Consider the following 18,759-nt stretch of genomic DNA (forward strand, 5'->3'; position numbering starts at 1 on the left):
GGCAGTGGGGTTTAATGTTTGCCCTATTCCCCAAGTTGTTCTGTTTGTTCCTATTTTATGACCCTGCTTTTCTCTAAGTGGACTTATGGTTAGCTACATGGGAGGGGTTGAAGGAGTGAGTTTATCTATAGTTTAAGTGAATTTAAGTGACCCTCCATTAAAATGGAGTCTGTTTTGCTCCATCAGGTACAGTACAAGTCGATGTAGAGTGCTTGTCTGACATGAGGCCCTGGGCTGCATCCTTAGTGTTGAAACAAGAAAGAGAGGAAAGGTTATGATGGTGACACAGCAAGCACACAGGCACTCGAAGAGCAAGTGGACACCCCAGTTGGCTACCACAACTGTGCTGGCCCAGAAGCTACAGAGCTACTTCTTGGTGGTCGCTAGGGTAATGGCCACCCTAGTGTAAGACTTTGAGGCAGACAGTGGGCTTCAGAAACCCTCTGGTGGCACTGTGATGAGCCAACCTCAGATCAGCCGCTGGACAGCCTCATCCTCCTAACCTCCTCTGCCAGCCCTTGCCCAGAGGAGGGGCCACTGTCCTGGATGCAAAAGGGTGTTTCTCCAGGGGTGACCTAGTCTGGAAGAGTCACATGCCTGGCCTTGGAGAGGCACACATCTGGCTTTCACTGCCTCCTCATTGCTGGGCTTGCCTTGCCCTTTGCCCCTCACTCCAGCCTCATCTTTTAGGGGCCTGCCGGTGATACTGTCACCATGGGAGAACCTAGACAGATGCCACTTCCTATGTCTCCTACCCCACCTGGGGAAGCCTGTGGGCATCACTAGCGATCAGACCTCTGCTACCCATGGGGAGGGAATCCAGAAGGCTACATCTGACCTGGATTGCTGTGGTGATAAAACATAAGACACCTGAGTACAGGTACTCAACTAGTACCTAGAGAATAAATAAGTGGATAAGTGAATGAATGACTTCCAAATTTCAGGTAACAACCCCAGCTACCTATGTTTTGGAGGTTCCCTAAGTGTCCCAGATCCATAACCTCAGGTACCATGACATCCCCCAAAGTGGCCTCCCCCTATTCTCACCTAAGTCAGAGTGACAGAACCAGGAAGGACTCAGTAACCTCTTCAGAATGTGCTTCAGGAAGGTGGGCATGGTGCATGGTGTCTGGCCCCATCTGGGAGAGTGAAAAACTAGAATTATTACCCCTTTCTTCAGACTGCTCCTCTGCCTGAATTTGGCCACATGGTCATTAGCATCCTAAAGCCCTCTGACCAAACAAGAGATGACCAGCCTATCCTGAGACCTCAATCCTGGTGTCTGTGCTGTCTTCTACAGAGGGGCCTTGGAGACATAGCCTGATGGGGTTCTTGGGTACAGGCAATGAGGCCTCTGTCCCTGTCAGAATGTCAACCCCTTAGGTTTCTCATTGCTGGCACTGCCCCATGACACAGGTGCTGTCAGCCTGAGGGCTCTGAGCTGCTTCTACAGTGAGTTTGTGTTAGTTAATTTTCTCTCATTGCTGAGACAAGATGATTGACACCCAAAATTAAGAGAAGAAAGATATATTTAGTTCACACTTCGTAGAGGTTTCAGCCAGTAACTTGTTGGCTTCAAGGCAGGCTAGCATGGCAGAGGGGCTCAAAAGCAGCAAGAGCAAAAGTGGGAGGCAAGCCTCTTTTCCTCCCTCATATTGTATGCAAGCTGGCTCGAGGTTGGGTGTAACACTCAGACTCCTAATTCCAGCACTAATCATAAACCAATCACAAACTCTAAATTCAGCACCTCCAAAAAGCTCACTATCCATGACCACAGGAGGCTTTGCAGGGACATCTAGACACAAACCAAAGCTGAGCTCTGGGCTCTCCCTGAGGAGGACTAAGTGCAGCCAGCCCCATCATCCAGAAGAGACACAATGGGGGACAGGTGGCTGCCCTGCAAATAGGCTGGGCTCAGACATGGAGCACTCAGGGAGCCGGGTTGGCCAGAATCCCTAGGGCAATGCCAACGGAAAGCAGCTTTGATGGAGGAGAGGGGTACAAAGGCCCTAGGACAAAGAAACTTTGAGTGAACATGGACTGCAAAAGGTGGACAGTAGAGGGGTGAACAAGGCCAATGCTACAAGGTCCACTGGCTAAGGGAGAACTCTGGCTTGGTCTCAGGGCACCAGTGGACAGAAGCTCTGAGGACACAGTGAGAAAGTCCAAAGAGAAGTGAGGTCTCCCACTTGTCCAAGACCACCCAACCTGGGTCCCACATTTCACTAGCAACCTGGCAAAGGAGAGATGTAGTGACCTGAGGCCAGCCCTTCTTATATCCCATTTACCCCATGATACCCAGGCTCCTCCAACTAGGCATATGCTGGGTCTGCTGGCTGACCAGGGAGAGTGATATATTTCTTAATGAAGCTAGTCACTGGGAACAGTGGAGATAGTTCTCACCACTGAAGGATAGGAGGCACCAGAACCACCCACTACTGTGTTCTAGTAACACTCACCATGAGCTCTGGCCTAAGACAACTTTCCTGGTTTGATATACAGAACCTCTGAATTCAAAAGTATGGTGGACTAACTTGTAACACCCAGCTGACTACACCCAGTGTAGTCCTGGGTGTGGAAGGCCACCTGATGATTGTTGCCAACAACATAAAAGGAGAACTAGAGGGAAAAGAGGTTGTGTTGTTTCTCCTGGAGAAGCTTGTCATGCTGGTTTTCCTGACATGAACTCAGCTGTTATCATCAGAGGAGCTTAGGTTCTCACTGTTCTCTGAAGATGGCTGTGGTTCTTTTCAGAACTGTGGGCCTTACCTTGAGCATTGCTCCATGGCTCTGGTGCAGATCCTTCATCCCACTGGCCCAGACTTTCTAGCTTCCACCCCTGACCTTTGTGCCTTCCCAGTGCAGATTCTTGATACACGCTTGCATGAAACATTGTCATAGGCTCTGGACTCCAGCTAGACTCATGAAGGACACTGCCATAGGATCCAGGCCTTCATCTGGATTCTTTTTTTTTTTTTTGACAGAACCGGGGATTGAACTCAGGTCCTTGCGCTTGCTGGGCAAGCACTTATTCTACTGAGCTATCTCCCCAGCCCTTCCATCTGGATTCTTTAGGTCTGTAGTGTATGGACAAATCTGCCTCATTCTTTTGTATTTGATTCTTTGGGTGAATATTAGAAAATAATCCTGTAAATTATGTGTCCTGTATCAAATTGTTTCCCTTGTAAACCCTAACTACAAAAAAATACCAGAAGCCTTGGGAAGGAGCTCCCAGGGGCCCCACAAATCATCACTGCCACCTGTCCCAGACAGACTCCATAACCTACGGTCCTGCCCATTTCCATGGAATCTGGCCTCTCTCACTTTCACCTCTGCACCTCAAGGGACTAGGCAGCAAGATCCCTATCTTGGGTGTTTTTCTCCTTTTGCCAAGAAACACCCCTAAACACACACACACACACACACACACACACACACACACACCTTGCTTCTTCTAAGGAGCCCAAAATGCAGCTGCCGATTGATTTGCAACCAAGCTAAAAATAGCTGCTGGCTCTAGCCAGGACTGGGAAAATATCCCATTGCTAGGAAACGACTGTTGCTGGGAGACCGCCATCGCTAGGCGACGACATGTGTTGCTGCGTTGACAGCTGGGCCCTGAGTCATCTTCAGCCTTGACAGGGGGTGGGCCAGGTCAGAACAGTAGCTGAGGGCAGCAGAGAGGTCTACCATCTCCACTCTGTGTTGCAGTTTTCATTCCATGACCTGTTTTCTGGCATTGGAGTGATCAGGGTACCCAAACTTCCTCAGTTTGGTGCCCAATCTGCCTCTCTAAGGGCTCTCTACTTTTGGCTTCTGGGCAGGGATAGTGGAGGGCAGAATGCTCATCTGGCCCCAAGATGAATCACTTTGCTCTAGGGTAGAAGCTGCTCTCCCTAGTGTTATGCTGAGACCATCAGAGGACATTGAAGACCCATACCTATAGAGCTCAGATCCACTCCCCAGGAAAAGTTCAGTGGGAAAGTACCTGGCCCCCGTTTGGGGAAGTTTGGGCTCAAAGTACAGCTTTACTGGACATGTTACACACCAGAGTTCCCAAAAATGTCTGAAGACATCTTGTGACAAGACTCAGGGTAGATTCAGAGCCCTTATCCTGGACCTTGGGGACAACATGGAATCACCTTTAGCCCCTGATGTGGCTGTGGTCCCCTCACTGCACTCCAAGACCTTAGGACCAGATAAGCCAGCAGCCTGGGATCCTCAACCCCTGACTCCAGATCTAGGATGCCCACACACACACACACAGCCTAGACACAGAGGAATGCTCTGTTCTCAGGCATCATAGCCAGGAGTGCTCCAGCTGAGGGGATCTCTGGGTGATACGTGCTTCAGGTAGGGTAATCTCTAAGTGAGGGAGTCTTCTGGTGAAAGCTGCTCGAGATGAAAATGTACTTTAGGTGATATGTGTTCCAAGTGAGGGAGTCTCTAGGTGAATGGTTGTTCCAGGTGAGGGATGCTTGGGTGAGATGTGGCCCAGGAAATGGGTCCTCCAGGTGAGAAGGGTCTTCAGAGGAGGGTTGCTCCAGGTGAGATGTGGTCCAGTGGAGGAGTGCTTTAGGTGCTGTGGGAATTCTCACAGGACTGATAGAGGAAGGGATCATCCTCACTGAGTCAAACCTCTGAGAGCTCTCCAAAGGTATCTTTCAAAATGGGGGTATCATCCATAGAGGTGGTCGGTAGTCCCATTGTGGCAACCTCTCACGGTTAAGCATCTGCCCATCCCTCACTCACTTCATGTGTGTCGAGCACCTGTGCTGTGCTGGGGGCCAAAGCACAGAAATGAGAGGAGAAACCCCACATGAGCTTTCTGGGTACTGTCAGCCACCAGTCTGCTGGGACACAGGCTGAAAAGGGAGGTGCTTAGTGTGGGGAGGGAATGAAAAGGAAGAGTCCTAGGAAAAGACATTTACACATTCTAAGGGGCAAAAAAGAACCATCCAAGTGCAGGTGAGGGACACGGCAACCTCCCGGCTCCAGAAGTTGGCCAATATGACAGAAACTCTAAGACCTAGGTAGAAGGAAGGCTGTGACCACCAGTGACAGACACAAAGGGCTTTGCAGAATGCAGCAAAGAATGACCAGAGCCCTGGAATGGGCAGGACCATGTGTGCTGTAAAATAATCTCCACTGGTGTGGGACAGCGGAGAGACCAGTGAAGATTAGCTGCTGATAGCCAAGGAGAAGCATAAGGATGCCTGATGTGGAGACGTTACAGAGATGAAGGGAACCAGGAAGGGGGTCTGCAGGTGCTGAGGAAACAGTATTTGCCAACATCCCTCTGAATAAATGCCATTATTGCTCAGAGTCTTTTTGATGCCCTTTCCAGGCTGTGTGACCCAGATGCCTTTGTTGTTTTTTTTTTAAATATTTATTTATTTATTTATTTTGTGTCTGTGTGTGGCCAGCTCAGCCCACCAGGGGGCAGGGCTGGCTGGCATGTGGTACTGGGGGATTGAACCGTGGTCCCTGTGCTCTGCTTAGCTTAGCTTGTTCTAAGTAGGTGCTTTAGACCACCGAGCCATCTCACCAGCCCCTAGATGCCTTTGTTTGTCCTAACCTCCCTGTACCATGCTCAACTTGGGTGTGTCTATTCGGTCTCAGCACAGCGCAACCTACTCTATGTGAGGCCCCTAGAGTCTAATGGGAAACTCTCTGCCACTTACCATCCATACTTGTTCATAGGAGGTGGTGGCAGCTGCTGCCCAAAGTGAATAAGCTGGATGGCAGCTCTCATCACTCCCAGTGTCTTCAAGAGTCTCATTCTGTATGTCCCACACAACTATATCATCTATGTCCAAGGCCATATCTGAGCCTAGCCACACAGAAGGCTCACTTATCCAGAGCCCCATACCAAGGACAGCACTCCTCCCAGTCTCACCCTGGTCCAGTCAGCCTGCTTTCTCCTACCCCATCCCCCCAGGTCTCACTCCAGTCTCACAGGGCCCTGCTTCGCAGCACCAGCTATGTCATTTCTACTATGAAACTCTCAGCCTTACTGCTCTACCCTAATTCCAAGGCTCAGCTCTGCTCTCTCCCCACACTTTGTCCCTCCCCTGTCCTTGGGGCACCATTAGCTACTGTCCTCTGTCTCTGAGACTGCTGCAAGGTGTGGCATGGGAGGCCAGGGAGATGGCTCAGTAGAATAAGCGCTTCCTGGCAAGCACAAAGGCCTGAGTTCAATCCCCAGTTCCGTCAAAAAAAATATAAAAGTAAAAAAGGTGTGGCATGGGCCATAGCCCTGTTAAGAATCCTCCAGTGGACCTTCATGCCCATTCCTTCTAGAATTGAAGCAGCTGCCACTACCTGACCTCCCGTGTATGCCAGAGGGATTTGTCAGGCTCTTTAAAGGCCTCGGGACCTTTGCACACCTCTTCCTTAGCCACTCCTCCTTCTCATCCTTGGGGCTTCAGCTGGCATATGATGTCCCCAGGAGCTACCACCACCTTCCTGATGCCACTGTCACATCTTGTGCTTTTATTGCTACTCTGAAATGATGTGTTTAGTCACTTGTTTGCATGATCCTGCAGGTATGACACTTTCCCTACCGAAGGGCCTCCAGGGCCTGTCCCACAGCAAGTGCACAAGACATGTGCCAGCGGGGATGGGAGGAGATGTGGCCAGAAGGTGGTGGTCAGAGTATCTTTCATCTTCAAGCTAGGAATTCCTTTCCTCTTCGTCCCAGCTGGTGACAATCCCGAAACAGGACATGTGGGGCCAGCCACATCCCTGTTGGACCCCGCACCTCTGGGACTAACTGCTGGCTCCAGGGGCCCTGGGTTCTCTTCTGCCTGTAGGATTTCGGGTCGCTCACGCCGGGCACAGTCCGGCTGCTTCTTTCTAGCCGCTTGCCTTGGGCTCCACTCCCCTGTCCTCTCGGACTCACGGCTAGGAGGAGCGTTTGTTATCGTGCGGGTGCCGGCGGCGAAGAGGGTTTTGGAGCGCGCAAAGCCTGGCGCGTGCCCGTCGGCGCCGCGCGGGTGGGGCGGCAGGGCGGGGCTCGGCATCCTCTGCGCCCCCGCCCAGCTCACGAGGCCCCGATTGGTTTTCACGCCGCGAGCAGCGAAAGCTCGGCTCTCGGGACCGGGCGGGGGGAGGGGGCGCGCGCTGTGCCGCCGGCAGCGGCGGAGGAGCGCGGGGAGGAGCGCGGAGGAGGAGCGCCGGGAGGAGGGCGAGGGGAGGGAGGAGGCGCCCGCCTGGCTCCCTGCAAAGCGGCCTTATTTATCTGGGCACAGCCTCAGCCTCCCCGGTGGGAGGCTCGGGGCGGCCGATCCTCTCCAGTTTGGGGGACCCCTGCTCAGGGCACGGCCGAGGGGGCCCGGCCAAGCTGGGACGTGGGGTGCGGGGCGCGGCCGGGCCCTGCCGGCCAGTCCAGCGCCTCGGCCACCTCCACGCTCGCCGGCGCCCATGCTGGGCTCCCCATGACGCGAGGTAGCCCGGTGGACGGCGTGGCATGAACCAGGAGCTTAGGCCGAGGTAAGGTGTGCGTGCACGGCCAGCCTGAGGGATGGAGAAGGGAGGAGGCAAGGCCACTCTACTGTCGCGGCCACAATGAGGGGGCGGGGAGGGGGCTTGAGACTGCGCCGCCATCGTCAGGGAAGGACTTACATAACAGCAGCCCCTTACCCTCTCAGTTCTGTGGCTGCGGGGCCTGTAGCCCTGCCAGGCTTCCCAAAGCCCATTGCTCCAGTGGCTTGCCCCAGCGAGGCCCACTTCCCATATGCAGTACGGTCAGGGGTGTGGGTCAGTGCCACTGGAGGAGCCAAAGCCTCTAAGAGGATGCAGAATTGCAGGCTCCCAAGCCCCACCCTGCCTGGCTGGGCTTTGGGCTTTGGGCCCTGGGCTCTGGACTCCGAACCTCAAGCCCCTGGGTCTACGTGACAGGTGTTAGATGCAGCCAAACTCCAAGAGGAGCCAGGTGGGCATGTGGCCAGAGGGCTAGCCCTCCTCTGAACACCTCTGGTCTTGGGTCTGTATAAAGCTGCCACCCACAGAGGGAGGCAGAAGGAGTGGGCTGGCTGGTCTTTGGTTCTGGAGGAGGCCCTGGGCCCTGGCCAAGACTGGAGGGCCTCAGACTGGAGAGTGGGCATTCTAACCCTTCTGGGTAGAAATCTTGGGTCTTCCTGGGAGCTTGAATGGTGGCAGAGGGTCCCACACCCATCATCCCACGAGAGAAGGTTATGATGGTTGAAGCCTTGACTCCCTGGCCTGTAGCCCCTCCCAGCCTGAGCAGGCAGTCTGACCTCAGCAGGAGGAGCAGATGGCAGATGATACTTCACCTGCCTCCTCCCTCCCTCAGGCACCTCCTCCATACCTGCCTACCCATGTCCCAGAACCCAGTGACCAGAGTCAGCTCAGGCCTTCTTGATGACCCACAGGACACAGACTATTTCTCCCAGCTCATCCCTTTGATGAGGTGCTGGACAGCAGCCTCAGAGCAGGAGGGCTTGGGATGGCTGAGCTGGAAACTAAAAGGATTTGAGGTTTCTCTGTGCCAGGCCAGAGGCCTGATGGAGCAAGAGGTGGCCATACAGCTGGATGGGGAGCCATCTGGAGGAAAGTCTCATGTAAACATGGGTGGTGCATAGGAAGTCCAAGATTCAGTTGCCCCAGGTCCTGCCACCTCCAGTACCTGGTTCCCAACCACCCTCACCTTAGGCCCAGCCTATAAGTTCACTATCCTCATCACTGGGCATAGTCACCCCCTCCTGCCCACATCCACGTTGGAGGCATCTGTACTGTTTTGCCTGAGACCCACTGATAAGAGAACAAATGCCCCCAGGTGGGAAGGATCTGAGTCTGGGAAGCCCTGTACTGCTAAGAAGCAGGTACATTTCCCTTGAGGTGGAAGAAAGCACTGTTTGGCTGGTCATGCATCTCTGTTTGGTCACCTGTGGGTGCTCCCTGCTGTAGCTCCAAGGCAGTTGCAGGGGCATGGTGAGGGTGACCTGTGGCCAATGGCCAGTCTGGCTGCAGAGGGTGCAGAAGGGCCACATTCCCTTGGTTGATAGCTGTTCAATGCAGTAGAGTAAGAGCCCTCAACTAGATTTGGGGGCTTATATCCATCAGGGGTGGGGTGCCAAGATAAGCCAGCTACTAGTGGTCCCACATAGCTGAGGTACTCTGAGCAGACCAAAGTGTTCCAAACTGCAGAGGCATCAATTTGGGTTTCTTTGAAGGCCCACATGTCCCTGGTCACAGGGATCCCTATCCAAAGCCTCTGCACCCCAAAGCATCTCTAACTAGAGGTAAGAGGGAAACACTGTTTGACATGTGCAAAGTGACAGGGATGTGAATGTGCCTGAGTCACGGGGCTGTCACAGAATAATATGTCAGCCTGTACTTCGCCCCCAACTCCATCTACCCTGGTTGTCACCCCAGTCTCTGGGGCTGCTACTGCAGACTGAACGCAATGTACAGCTTTTTGGTTACCCATGGCTTGCTCAAGGCCCTCAGCAGGTAGGAGAAGATGGTCAGTGCAGGTTCACTGGAGGCCAAGCTTCACAGTAGCCAAAGCAGGCATGATGCTCACAGAGGTTAGGCCAGGCCTGGTAGCACATGCTTGTAATTCCAACACTTTGGGGGCTGAGGCCAGAGAATTACCAGAGTTCAAGGCCAACCTGGGCTACATAGTGAGGCCCCGTTTAAAATAATCAAGGTGTTAGAGATGGGAAAACAGTCCTTAAGTAGGGAGAATGAAAGTGTGGATGTTGGTGGGGCAGGCAGCTAACACCCTCTGGAAGGATAGCAGAGCTATGGCTGGCACCTACTAGGTGAGGCCACTGATTAGAAAGACTGCTAGCCCAGATCCCAGAAAGACACTGGGGACCTTGAAGTAAAAGAGGACAGAGAAAAGGTCTACAGATGTACACACCTGGCCAGCGGCATTGGGAATGAGACAGCCTGGAGGTCTTGAGGTCAGTCACAGTTTGTTAACCTTCTGGAAACTCACTCCCTGAGTCTTGCTGTCCCCAACCTGGTTGGGCAGTGTGTGAAGGGCTCAGGCTAGTAATGGAAGGTGTGATGCCAGAAAGAATAGGGAAGGACGTCTCCTGTGCCTCCCTCCCAGAAGTTTACGTTCCCTTCCCTGGGCTTAGGCCAGACTATGGGGAATGGACAACTACCCTTCTCAGTCATACAGCTCCAGATGTGAGATTTATCAGAAAAGTAGACACAGGTGACTTCTTTCCTTGGGGTCTGCATATTCCAAGGTCTAATTTAAGCCCCTATGGTATTGGGAGTCTTCTGGTACCAACCCAGCCCCAATCCCAGTGGCTTCCCTCCCTTATGAACATTGACCATTATTACAACTGGGGATAATGTTTTAGCTAGACCTACCTCCCTGACTGCCAGCCTGTTAAAGTCTGACCACTCTTCCTTCACCTCTCAGACCTCTTGCAGCTGCATCCCTCCCTGTAGTGGGCCTAGCACTTCTCATTCATTCATTTGTGTATTTGTTCATTCATTCAGCAACACTTGAAGTCCACACATCCATGGTACTGCCTGTGCTCAATGGTACTGCCTTTTCCCCTGGGCCAGGGGAAAAGGTAGACAGTGATGATAACCTGGGTGATGAGTAAGCCCCTGGAGACGCTTTCTCACATATGTGATGGGATCCCAATGGGGAGGCAGGATGGTTCTCATGTAGCACTCATGAGAAGTAGGTGCTAGTTTAAGGAGAGGAAGCCCTGGAGCAAAGAGGGACCAGATTGTGTCCAAGCAGTAAGGGGTCTGAGGCCAATTTGGTCCCAGGGCCCAGTAACATGGAACAGAGAAGGGGCAGCTCCTGTAAACTCAACATGGCCATTACTGAGGATGTTGGTCTAGAAGCTGACAAAGGGCTCATGTCTCCCAGAATCCCCTTGTATCTGCAAGTCTCACAATGAGTCCTTTCTATAGAGGGCAGAGGTCACAGTCAACTCTCTCTGGGGGCCTTCTGACCTGGCTCTGGCTGGGGCTGATGGGGAAAAAGATGGGTAGTAACTTTAGTGTCTATGCCTTTCTTGGGGTTTTCTCAGGGACCTGGAGCCCTTTCACAGACTATCCCAGCAAAGAACCTCCCCAGAATTCCACTCCAAACTGACCACAACATGGCTGGCCTATGGCTGAGAATTATGTACACTGGGTCTTTTCTTGTTGTTTTGTTTTTGTACTGGAGAGTGAACAGGCTTTCACACAACTACATCTCTAGGCTTTTTCATTTACTTTGAGCAGGCTCATTTAAGTCACTAAGTTGCTCAGGGTGGCCTCAAACTTATTATCTTCCTGCCACAACTTCCCTGAGTGCTGGGATTAGAAGTGTGTACCACCACACCTGGCTAAGCTCAGCCATATTTTTCAAAAGCCTCTCTTTCCCAAACTAGTTCTCCTAAAGGGAGAGGCAGCCCCAAGTAGTCTGGCAGCTATCTCTATCTCTCTCGGCAGGAAACTCTGATCAGGTCCTTGGTGCCACCTTGGATGGAGAAAGAAGCAGCACTACCACAAAGGGTCTCTATAGCCCATGATAAACAGGGCCTTGGTCACCAAGTGGCCAAATCCAGAGCCAGATGGAGAGGCCCTTCTTTGAGCTGTTCCCTAGTTGAGAGAAAGGCTCCAGGCTCCCACTGTGAGCTCAGCTTTATTCCAAGCCTTAACCTTTGAACCAAAGTGTGGCCATTTTCCTGGGGTAGGGGCCCAGGGTCCAACTCGACCTTGAGGCCTGGAAGGAGGGTAAAGATGAGAAGGTGGGTTCGTGCAGAGGTGAGTTCCAGTGGGTAAGGGGAAGGAGCCTTGCAGGTGTCCAGGGCATCCACGTGCATCCCCCATCTCTGCACACCACGTGCACACCCGCGGCTGGGAGCATTTTCAGCCTAAATCGGCACAGCTCTTGGATTATTTCTCCCCTGGCACCGCCTCCGCCGCCTCCTCCGGATCTAGCTGAGCGGGAGGCTTCTCCCCCCTCTCCTCTACCCCTCCTGACTCTTGGGCTCCTCCCTGCTGAGCCAGGCTTGCCAGGCTTTGGTTTTGCCAGCGTCCACCTCCCACCCCGCCGCTGTCCGCGGTGCAGCCGGCCCAGGTCCGGCCCCAAGCAAAGGCCGCTGTCCGTGGTGCTGGGCGCAGAGTGAGGCGGGCCTGGTTTTAGAGAAGCCGCGGCAGCCGGGTGGGCGGGGCGTCGTGGGCGGGAAATCAGAGTGACTCCGGCCGGCCGAACCAGCAGGGAAGCCCCCTCCCTGGGAGGACTAGGAGTATTAAGGTTGCGGCTGCCGCTGTATCCCCACTACACCTGCCAGAGTGCCTTGCAGGGACAGAAGTACTGGCCATGGGCCTCACCCTAGCCTATTATGAAGCACTGCTGTCCTAAGATAGATGGTTACTTCTTATCTGCCCTAGCATTCCTGGAACTGGGGTGGCCCCACATCAGGCACCCCCTGCCACTGTGGGCAAACTAACTTCCTCGAGCTTCAAACTGTTTATCTGAAAACTTGGGTAACAATAGTGGCCACCCCCACACACTGGGCTGCCATGAGACTGAAATATGTGATTATCCTAGTGAGTACTTTACAAGTGTTGTGATGGATGTCACTGTACCAGCCAGTGTGCGACCTGGTTATGAGTACATGTGAAGGGGCACTAAGGTGTTGGAACCTTCTCAGGGGTGAGCCTACTTCTGCCCCCTAGGGTTCAGATGAAGCTTCTGGGAAACAGGAAAAGAGGTGGCACAGGGAGGCCTGGGGTGTGCTGCTAGTGGCAGGGGGGCTTTAGCTGCCAGAGCAGCAAGGCCTCTGGACCCAAAGTTAAGTTAGTACCATGTGTACCAGGGCAATCCCAGGTCCCATCCCGGGTCAGCCAAGGAAACACCTTCCTCAGAGGCCTTGGAAGCCAACAAGGATATGATACAGAAAATACCAGGGCAGGATACCTCTCATCCCTCCCTCCTGGTGCATCCAGTCCTCTTCCCCAAGAGTCACCCAAGCTTGTGGGGAAAAGGCAGCCACCTTCCTCAGCCTTGCAGCTCCAGGAGGGGGACTCAGCTGGAAAAGAAATATTAGCCTTTGTCTTCCTGCAGGTCTGTTTGTTCCAATGCTCACCCCAGCTTTGGAAGATCTTGGGAGTCCCCACTACCTCCCCAAACCCCCTTGATGGTCCTGTAAGATTTGCCTATGAGACCAGGGTCTGTCACGGTCAGGCAGGAGAGGAGGGGGATCTGGAAGCAGCTTTTGTACCCCTCTGAGATTGCATGGCAAAAAGACAGGGACCAACACCAGACTGGACCAGCATTGGGAAGAAAAAGAAAAAACAGCTTGTATGCAGGGCTCACCATGCTGGCCTCCAAGTCAAACCTCAGGAGAAACCTGTCATTGTTTTGGTTAGATCCTGAACCACAGACCCTCCTGTGGCATCAATATTCATGGGAGCTGGTACATGAGACAGACAGGGCCAGACCTGTAGGGGCAGGTCAGAAACAACTAACCCTTTCCTTCAGTTTTCAGCCCTAATAATGGGCATTGGAGGGACAGTAGGGAGAAGCCAGAGATTTGGCCTCTCCACCTTCATTCTCCCACGGACAAAACAAGAATCTGAGCACCAGACCACCAGAAAGCATCCATGAACAGTGCAGGATCAACCATTACACACAGTAGGTGCTCAGTGCCATGACCATGGCCAGCCTACCCCTTGTTGCTACACACAGTCAAGATGGGAGAGCTATGCACTGAGATCCTATTGGGTGGCTCTGGGAGGTCAGGGCTGGGAAGAAAGGTGACTCTTCAGCCTGCTGAGAGACCAGAAAATCCACTCTGCCTTCCCCACCCATCTGCAGAGTGTTCGAGGAAGATGTCGAGTCCCGGTGTCAACGGCGACCCCAAGCCTCCGTGCCTGCCTCGAAACGGTCTAGTGAAGCTGCCAGGCCAGCCCAACGGCCTGGGTGCTGCCAGCATCACCAAGGGCACGCCAGCAGTCAAAAACCGCCCCTGCCAGCCACCACCCCCACCCACACTCCCACCCCCCAGCCTGGCTACCCCACTCTCCCGGGCTGCCCTGGCTGGGGGGCCATGTTCCCCTGCAGGTGGACCAGCCTCAGCGCCAGTGCCTGGACCCCCAGCAGAGCGGCCACCACTAGCCACAGATGAGAAAATCCTCAATGGCCTCTTCTGGTACTTCTCAGCATGCGAGAAGTGCGTGTTAGCTCAGGTGTGCAAGGCCTGGCGGCGTGTGCTCTACCAGCCTAAGTTCTGGGCAGGTCTCATGCCTGTCCTGCATGCCAAGGAGCTCTACAATGTGCTGCCTGGTGGCGAGAAGGAGTTTGTGAACCTGCAGGGCTTTGCTGCACGTGGCTTTGAAGGCTTCTGCCTGGTTGGTGTCTCTGACCTGGACATCTGTGAGTTCATTGACAACTATGCGCTTTCCAAGAAGGGGGTCAAGGCCATGAGCCTCAAGCGTTCCACCATCACTGATGCTGGCCTAGAGGTATGCCCTAAACTGGTCAGGAGGGGACAAGGCTGGGGAATGGTAGGTACAGGAAGCAGTGACACATGGATATGAGACAGTGCTGGGCCCCAGAGGAAGCTCAGCACACAAGAAGCAAAACAGCAGAAATTGGCACATTGATGCTGTAAGGGAAAATGGCTTTGGATGAGGAAGGGAGCAGGACTAGTCACATAGTTTGGGGAACCTATTAAGATGTGACATGTGGGTCTCTTGTTCAAAGATGAGTAAGAATGTCAAAGCAAACAAAAATAAGTAATTTCAAGGAAGCGATGACAGAAGAGCATCCAGTTAAATGTGGGGCCTTTCCTGCCCATAAAACTAGTCTTGGGTGGACAGGATACTGGAGAGAGGTCAGGCAGCTGGGGAAGGATCTCTTAGCAGTAAAGGTCAGAGGAGCATCTGGGAAGGCTTTCTTGTCCCCAGGACCTTCAATGCAATGTTCAAAGAGCTTGGAGTACCTGGTCTAGCCACGCCCTGGTTACCAGGCCTCTGTGGCCTGCCTCTCTTAGGATGTTGTTGAATTGTAACAAACACTTTAAGTGCTTTAAGTGAACTCTTCTGAATTCAGGTGGGTTTTTGCTTGCTTTTTTGAGTCAGGACTTTACTATGTAGTTCAGGATGGCCTTGAACTCCCTGTGTAGCCCTGGCCTCAGATTTGCACCAGTCCTCCTGCCTCAGTCTCCCGAGTGAGGCTGGGATTACAGGCATGGGTCACAATGCTTGGCTCAGAGTTCAGTTAGAGGCAAGCTTGCACAAGTCTATATGCTGGAGACCATTGTTTCCTGCCTCCCAGGGCCTCTTTTCCACCCTAGCTAGGCAATCCTCACTACACCCCATGGAAAGGGTTCCAGGGATTGAGGCTTACCTCTGAGAGGCACCTCTCCCCACAGGTGATGCTGGAGCAGATGCAGGGGGTGGTGCGCCTGGAGCTGTCCGGCTGCAATGACTTCACCGAGGCCGGGCTATGGTCCAGTCTTAGCGCACGAATCACCTCGCTGAGTGTGAGCGACTGCATCAATGTGGCAGATGATGCCATCGCGGCCATCTCACAGCTGCTGCCCAACCTGGCTGAGCTGAGTCTGCAGGCCTACCACGTGACGGACACAGCGCTGGCCTACTTCACTGCTCGCCAGGGGCACAGCACACACACGCTACGCCTGCTCTCCTGTTGGGAGATCACCAACCACGGAGTAGTGAACGTGGTGCATAGCCTGCCCAACCTCACCTCGCTCAGCCTCTCAGGCTGCTCCAAGGTTACTGATGATGGTGTCGAGTTGGTGGCTGAAAACCTTCGCAAGCTGCGCAGCCTTGACCTCTCCTGGTGCCCTCGCATCACTGATATGGCTCTGGAATATGTGGCTTGCGATCTGCACCGCCTGGAGGAGCTAGTGCTGGATAGGTGCGCATGACCTGGCACTGGGGCCTTGGCGGGTGGGGCATCAAGCACTGGGACCCTGGAGTGGGTCAGGCCAAACCCTTGGGCTTCTTGTATGAACTAAGCCACAGAGGGGCCAGGGGGCGGTGAGAGGCACCAAGAACAGGCAGAAATGCAAGAGTTGTTTGTTCAGTATCTTTGGAGCATGCAGTGCCTGTGCAGACAGGTGTGGGGGCGGGATTCCGGGGAGGGCCTGGTTTCCTAGGAGGAGGGAGGTACCCACCTGAAGGGTTGGCCAGGCTGTGTAAGGTGGGCAGTCCACTTCTGGTGCAACCACAGGTGTGTACGCATCACGGACACTGGCCTCAGCTACCTGTCCACCATGTCGTCCCTCCGCAGCCTCTACCTGCGATGGTGCTGCCAGGTACTGACCTTGGAGCCTCTGGGATGGGGAAATAGGTGGGAGGGGGGCGAAGGGAAAGTACCGTCTGCATAGTCTGGCGACCTGCTCCCTCCCCACTCAGTTCCCACAAGGGTCTTGGACTCACTCTGCACCCAGCCTAAGCAAAGCTTTCAGGGTTCCCAGGGTCTTTGTAGGCTCTTTCTAGCAACTTTCTGGCTCCACTGGGGCGGGCTAAAAACCTCCGTTTTGAATCCCGCCTCCAGCCCCTCTAGCAAGTCCCGGTCTCAGGCAAGCAGAAATAGTTAGCTGGCCCCCTTCTCCACCTCCCACCCAGGTGCAGGACTTCGGGTTGAAGCACCTCCTGGCCATGAGGAGTCTGCGTCTCTTGTCTCTGGCAGGTAAGACCCCTTCTGTGAGTTGACCTCCATGCTCACCTAGTGTGATGCTACCAGTCCTGTCAGGCCCTTTATGAGGATTCAACTGGGTGCTGTCCTCCTGTGTCCCAGATCCATGTTAAAGGGGGAGCAAATATTACCCAGTGAGGAGTAAATATTACCCAATGAGGGGCCCCACTTATGATTCCCCACCCCCCTAGCAAGGCCCCGCCCATGCAAACTCCACCCTTGATTGCCGGCCATATGCAGGCCCTTGTGGGGTTTCTTAGCCCAGTGCCACCCATTCGAGCCCTCTAGCAGGCCCCACCCACGGTTCCCCTGAGTTTCTGCCCTGCCCCTGCCTGCCACAGGCTGCCCACTGCTGACCACCACAGGGCTGTCAGGCCTGGTGCAGCTGCAGGAGCTGGAGGAGCTAGAGCTGACCAACTGCCCCGGGGCTACACCTGAGCTCTTCAAGTACTTCTCGCAGCACTTGCCTCGCTGCCTTGTCATCGAGTAACCTGAGGCGCCCCGCCTCGGCCAAGGGAACCGGCCACGATGTGGGCGGGTCAGGGCGCCATTGAGCCCCTTTTTCCGACCCCACCGGGAACCCAGCCCAAGGGAAACTCCGCCCTGCTCTCGCCCCTTGGCTCCTTGACCACCCGGCCCACCCTGGGCAGGGGGCACCGGGGCCAGCCCTCCGCACGCACGCACACTCGGGGACTTTGTGCATGCCCCTCGTGCCCGCACTGCACGCCTGCCCTCGCCACGCCACCACCGCCGCCATCACTCACCTGCCCACTGGGGGGCTCGGTCCTCAGGGCGCACTCTGCCCAGCCGCCCTCCCCACCTCACCTGTCCTCTGCCTCCCTGCTGTCTCCCACCCCAGGGAGGGCACCGGGGAAAGGGGAGAGTAGGTCCTCCATGACTGGGGCCCAGAAGAGCCCCAAGGGCCTCCTGCATCTTCCATTACACGGTGCCTGGAGCCCTCCGAGAGGTGCGAGGGGGGACGCAGGCCACTGCCAAAGCCATGGCCCACTGAGGAGCCCAACTCCCCCTTTCCTCCCTCTTCCCATGCCCTCCAAGTCCAAAAGGCTGCCCTCTTTTCCTCATAGCAGGCCACCCACCGTGTGGGCCAGCCCCTGACTGCCCTCTCAACCCCCGCATGGGTCTACAGATCCTTGGGATGACAATGACCTTGGATTAATCGACATTAGCCCAGCCCACCCAGTCCACCTCAACCCAGGGGTGGTAGGTACAGTTACCTTGAAAGATCTCATGCTGGAGCCACGCTTGGCACCATGGACAGCAGCTAGACCAACCCTACAACTAGCCCTGAACCCCAGGGTCCACCCTGGGCAAGTCTTCTCAGATGGAATCTGCAGAATTGGGCCTAGCGAAGTCAGGATCAGCACACCATCCCCCCACACAGGAGGGAGGGCTCCTTTCTAGACCCACCCCATTCACACACACCCCAGCTTCCCAAACCTCTGCCTGCCCAAATGGGCTCTGACTGTGTTCTGTTCAATCCCCAGACATTTGAAAGTCCTGGGGGATGCTGGCACATCTTAGCAATGCTAAGGAGGGGGCTGGGACCCCTTTCTATCCCAGCCTTGAACCCCAGGAGATACAGCGCCCACAGCCAATCTTGGGATACCCTTTATCTGGTTGGAAGGGAATAACCAGTTTCCAGAGAGCCAGAGAGTGAGAGAGCGAGAGCAAGATCAAGAGAGACAGAGAGAGACAGAGAGAGAGAGAGAGAGAGAGAGAGAGAGAGAGAGAGAGAGATATGCTGTTGAAATAGAGAAACAGTTCAACAGCCCAAAGAGTTCCTTGCCCCTGGAGTGCTGGCCGAGGAGGCTCCAGGCTGGAGTGGAGTGGTTAGGAGCCAGTTTCTTCAGCCCCTCCTCCCACAGTCCCCTAAAGGGAGGAGGCAACTGTCCATTTGCCCAAAGTATTAATGCAACTGAAGCTGTGATATTTCCAACGACTGTAGGAGGAAAATTTAAGGGGACAGAGGAAAACAAAACCAACCAACCCCTAAAATCATTTTCTTATTGTACATAACGACCTCATTCTCCTGTATATGCGGAAGATATAACCTTATATTTGGTAAGTGTTTC

General features: G+C 54.3%; 1 protein-coding gene across 1 annotated transcript; it reads left to right on the forward strand.

Annotated features, from left to right (window-relative positions):
- Positions 1 to 7,421: 7,421 nt before the first annotated feature.
- Fbxl16 (F-box and leucine rich repeat protein 16) lies at positions 7,422 to 18,759 on the forward strand. Its single transcript, XM_004627924.2, has 6 exons — positions 7,422 to 7,494; positions 13,817 to 14,463; positions 15,375 to 15,883; positions 16,199 to 16,283; positions 16,597 to 16,660; positions 17,008 to 18,759. The coding sequence occupies exons 2-6, from the start codon at positions 13,831 to 13,833 to the stop codon at positions 17,154 to 17,156; spliced, it is 1,440 nt and encodes a 479-aa protein (XP_004627981.1). The 5' UTR covers positions 7,422 to 7,494; positions 13,817 to 13,830; the 3' UTR covers positions 17,157 to 18,759.

Source organism: Octodon degus, unplaced genomic scaffold (assembly GCF_000260255.1).
Source record: "Octodon degus isolate 3935 unplaced genomic scaffold, OctDeg1.0 scaffold00021, whole genome shotgun sequence".
Classification (NCBI taxonomy): Eukaryota; Metazoa; Chordata; class Mammalia; order Rodentia; family Octodontidae; genus Octodon; species Octodon degus.